Source organism: Solanum lycopersicum, chromosome 10, assembly GCF_036512215.1.
Source record: "Solanum lycopersicum chromosome 10, SLM_r2.1".
NCBI lineage: Eukaryota > Viridiplantae > Streptophyta > Magnoliopsida > Solanales > Solanaceae > Solanum > Solanum lycopersicum.
In genome coordinates, this window is record NC_090809.1 from 35,146,839 (window position 1) to 35,152,041 (window position 5,203).

Consider the following 5,203-nt stretch of genomic DNA (forward strand, 5'->3'; position numbering starts at 1 on the left):
CATAACTTAACTCGAATATGAAAAAGTAAAACAAATTCCATGCATTCAAATCCAACTTACAGTGCCTTCACTATATCCTTACTGTGAAGTCTCCAAAAATTAGGAATTTTTTTGTAAACTTCTCCTAAAAATCAATAAATCACAATTCCTAGACATAAATATATTATTATAAAGAATGACTAACCTTAATCATCGAAAATATGAGGATAAAGGGTCTTCATGTCGGTCTCGACCTCCCATGTTGCACCCTCAACTATGTGGTTCTTTCATAACCGTTTTACGGAAACCACCTCTTTGTTCCTCAACCCCTTCACTTGCCTATTATGGATTTGAACCGGAAACTCCTCATAAGAGAGGTTATCCTTTACTCCAAGTCCTTCAATAGGAAAAATAGATTCGAGATTCCCAATACACTTCTTCAATGTAGAAACGTTGAAAACTGGATGAACCGAAGCTAAATTATTTGGGAGTTTCAAGTTATAGACAACCCTTTCCAAAATATCATAAGAGACCACATAAAGAGGACACATATTCCCTTTCTTGTCAAATCTAACCACCCCATTAATTCGTGAAATTTTCAAATACACCTCATCACCCCTCTTCAAACTCCAAATCTCTCCTCCTATTGTCGGCATAGGACTTTTGCTGACTATAGGCTGTTTGCAACCAATTTCATATGATATGCACATTCTCCAAAGTCCAATAAATCAAGTAGGGACCAAGAATCGATGGCTAAACAACTTCACACAACCCTATAGGAGACCTACACCTTCTACCATTCAAGGATTCATGGGGCGCCATGGAGATGGATTAATGAATGCTGTTATTATTAGAAAACTCTACTAATGGCAAATACTTATCGAAACTTCCTTGAAAACAATAATGTAGGCTCTAAGCATATCCTCAAGGGTTTTAATAGCGTGTTCCGCCTGACCATCCGCTTGAGGAGGAAAACCGGTACTCAATTTCACCCTAGTGCCCAAACTTTCGCAGAATCACCTTAGTGCACTCCGATCAGAAATGATGGATAACGAAATACCATGGCGACACACAATCTCATCCATAAAGATCTTTGAATAATCTTAAGCTTAATATATGGGCTTGATGGAAAAAAAATTAGTGGACATAGTCAATCTATCCACAATCGCCCATATAGAATCATATGACTTTTGAGTCCGAGGCAACCCTTCGACAAAATTCATATTAACGTCTTCCCACTTCCTAGTAGGAATTTTGATATCTTGTCGTAAGACACCCAACTTTTGATGTTCTTCCTTCACTTGTTGACAATTTGGACACTTAGAAACAAATTCCACTATGTCCTTCTTTAAGCCTTCCAACCAATATAACTCCCAAAGATCATGGTACATCTTAGTTGAACCCGGATGAATGGAGTAGTTGGATCCATGGGCTTCTTAGAGGATATGATCCTTCAACCCATCGACATCGGGAACACATAATCTCCCTTGAAATCTCAACACACCATCACCCTAAAGATAAAGACTCATTCAACGTGCTAAGAACTGATTCTTTCATCTCCAACAATAGCTGATCAAGGTGTTGTTTGGACTTCACCTCAACCACCAATGATGACTCGGAGCTATGATGAACCGTAGCACCACCATTTGGGGAACTCTACAATCTCACCCCTAATCTAGCCAACCTATGAACATCTTTCACTAGGTATTTCTTGGCTTTATTTAAATGGGACACACTACCCATACTCATACGACTTAGAGCATCCGCAACAACATTGGCCTTTCCATGATGATATAAGACACTCATATTATAATCTTTCAACAATACTAACAACCTTGTTTGCCATAGATTAAACTCTTTTTGAGTAAACACATATTGGAGACTCTTATGAATAGTGAAAATATCAACAAGGAAACCATATAAGTAATTCCTCTATATTATAAAACCAAACACAACGGCCGTTAACTCAAGGTCATGAGTGGGATAGTTTCTCCCATACACCTTAAGTTGCCTTGAATCATAGGCAATCACCTTCCCCTTCTGCATAAGCACACATCCCAAACCTATGCGGGATAAATCACAATACACAATGAACCCCTTAGACCCTTTCGTTAAAGTCAACATCGGAGCGGAAGTAAACCTATATTTCAATATTTGGAAACTTTTCTCAGAAGCCTCCGATCACTCAAGCTTTTTACACTTTTGAGTCAATAGTCATAGGAGATTCTATATATGAAAAGCCCATCAAAAACCTTTGATAATAGCTCGCTAGACTTATGAAATTCCTAATGTCTGTTAGAGTCAAAGGTCTAGGACAATTTCTCACCGCATCTGTCTTCCTTGGGTCTACCTCAATTCCCTCACTACAGATGATGTGCCAAAGAAACGACACCGACCTGAACCAAAACTCATATTTTTTATATTTGGTGAACAATTGATGCTCTTTAAGGGTTTGTAATACAATGCTTAAGTTACCCATGTGATCAACCTCATTCTTCGAATAGACAAGGATATCATCAATAGACACAATAACGAATGAATCAACATATTTTTGAAAAACCCTATTCATTAGGTCCATAAACGCTTCTAGAGCATTTGTGAGGTCAAATGACATAACCACGAACTCATAGTGTCAAGACCGAGTCCGAAAATCCATCTTTAGAATGTCTTCATTTCTTACCCTTAGACTGTGATACCCGACCTCAAAACAATTTTGGAGAAATAGATCGCTCGTTGGAGTTGGTCATTTAAATCATCAATCCCCGGAAGAGGATACTTGTTTTATATAGTAACCTTGTTTAGTTGGCGGTAGTTGATACACATTCTCAAAGACCCATATTTCTTCTTCGTGAATAAGACCAGAGCACCCCATGGAAAAATGCTAGGCCTTATAAAGCCCTTGTCTAGCAAATGTTTATGTTATGCCTTAAACTCCTTCAATTCGGCCGGAGCCATTCGATAAGGAAGAATAGAAATAGGGTTCGTTTATTGTAGAAAATCGATACAAAAATAAATTTCCCATTCATGAAGAATATCGAGAAAGTCATTAGGAAACAAGTCTGGAAATTTACTCACCATGGGGACCGACTTAATAGAAGGAATTTTGGAATAACATTCTTGGACTCTTACAATGTGATAAAGACACCCCTTTGAAATCATTTTGCATGCTTTTACACAAGATATAAAGTGACCTCTATGAATAGAGTTCCCACCCTTCAACACAATAACAGGTTAATTTGAAAAACTAAACCTCACAACTCTAGTCCTACAATCAATAGAAGAGAGACTAACATGCAAACAATACATATCAAAAATGACATCAAAATCAAGCATATATAGTTCAACTAGATCTACATGAGAAACTCTATTGGGCAATGAAATAGGATAATTTTGATAGACTCTTTCTGCTACAATTGACTAACCCACCGAACTAAAAACCATAAAAGGTTCATGCAAAACATCAGGTAAAGTATCAAACTTTTTATATACCAAGGGAGTAACAAAACACAAAGTAGCACCCAGATCAAGGAAAGCATACACATCAATAGAAATGATTTGTAGCATACCGGTCACCACATCGGAGGAGGCCTCTTGGTCATCTCTAGTACTAAGAGCATAAAAATGGTTCTTTTTTGGAGCATCACTAGAACCACTTGGCTGTCCACCCTTCTCTTGCCCGTTAGCTTTAGGGCAATCTCGCACTTTGTGACCAATGTTTCCACAACCAAAGCATTTGTACGACCAAAAGAGGCAAGTACCAAATTGCTACTTCCAACATTCCTTTCAAGGTGGCTTCTCATTAGACGAATTTCCACTCTTCTCTTTTTGAACTCTCGGTAAGGGTCCCTCTAATCCCTAGCCTTGGGAAATTTTGATGGAACTTGATTTGAGAACATCTTCTTGAATCTAGGCTTGTCTTTAATTCCAAGCCTATCATTAGTAGCTCCACCCTCAAAATACGTTGTCCTTTTTGAATCTTATCCTTCCTTTTTTCTCTAGCCTACTCAACCCTTTTAGCATCCACCATAAGAAGACCGATATTCATGTTTTCATGCAATCGCCGAATGGCATTTTTCTTGTAAGTCAACTGAAACACCCGTCACAAACTAACTCATCTGGTCTCTAGGATTGGAGATCAAGGAAGGAGCATATTTGGCGACTTCAATGAACTTCAAAGAGTAATCATGAACACCCATACCTCCTTGGCAAAGGTTGATGAATTCCACAAACTTAGCTTCTCTCATCTCTCTATGGGAGAACCAATAGAAGAAATCCCTCTTAAAGATCTCCCAAGTCACTGGTGCAACTTGAAGTGGCCTATTATCAATCCATTGCGCATGCCAAGTCCGAGCCATATCCTTACGTTGGTGTGAGGCAAAATCTGCATTCCCATTGGAAGACAACCCCATAGCACATACTATCTTATAAACCTCATGAATGAATTCTTGAGGGCCTTCATCAACCTTATACCCACAGAAGATTGGAGGATTCATCCGTGTGAAATTCCTAAGTCGAGAAGCCATAGTTTTCTCATGAGCCCCATGTGTAATATCCCGATAGGCTTGGGCACTTATTGCGTATGCTTTAACCGTAGCAGCTATAGCTTGAGTATCCATGGATTGAGCCATTTGAGAAAGGATAGCCCTAATCTTATCCTCTGTCATAGGTGGAGGATTGGTCAAATCCTAATCATCAACAACAACCTCTTCAAGAGGAGTAACAGAATAATCACGGGGAGAAATTCCCGCACTAGTGATCTCCTCCTCAAGTCTCATTGCTTCATTCCTCCTAGTATTCATATCCTATAATTAAAATACATGGTTTAGGTTAAATCATATAAGAAGTACACTCTAGAGGAACGATAATGGATTTACAAAAATGAGAGTGTTTACTAAACATCAAATAAGTTCTCATTCACAAGTGTGGCGTGCTTCAAAATTAAGAATACACAGAAACATAGACATGGTTGAGACAGGAGACAAAATCAAGGATATTGAACCTCATGCTCTGATACCACGTTTGTCATATCTGGGTTTACCCCCTAGAGGTGACCGGCATCGTCGTCCTCTTTGAGGACTAAGAAAATCCTCTTAGTATTACATTATTAAATTAATCAATTGAAAATATGAAAGAATTTAAAAGTTTTCAACTATATCTAATTGGAGGTTTACATAGACCTACTTACACAAAATAATAATAATATCGAGTATACATAGACTCATTT

At 38.2% G+C, this 5,203-nt stretch overlaps 1 protein-coding gene across 1 annotated transcript; it reads right to left on the reverse strand.

The window, feature by feature from the left end:
* Positions 1 to 4,085: 4,085 nt before the first annotated feature.
* LOC138338806 (uncharacterized) lies at positions 4,086 to 4,643 on the reverse strand. The gene has a single exon (XM_069289892.1). It carries the CDS (start codon positions 4,641 to 4,643, stop codon positions 4,086 to 4,088), a length of 558 nt encoding a protein of 185 aa, XP_069145993.1.
* Positions 4,644 to 5,203: the final 560 nt, after the last annotated feature.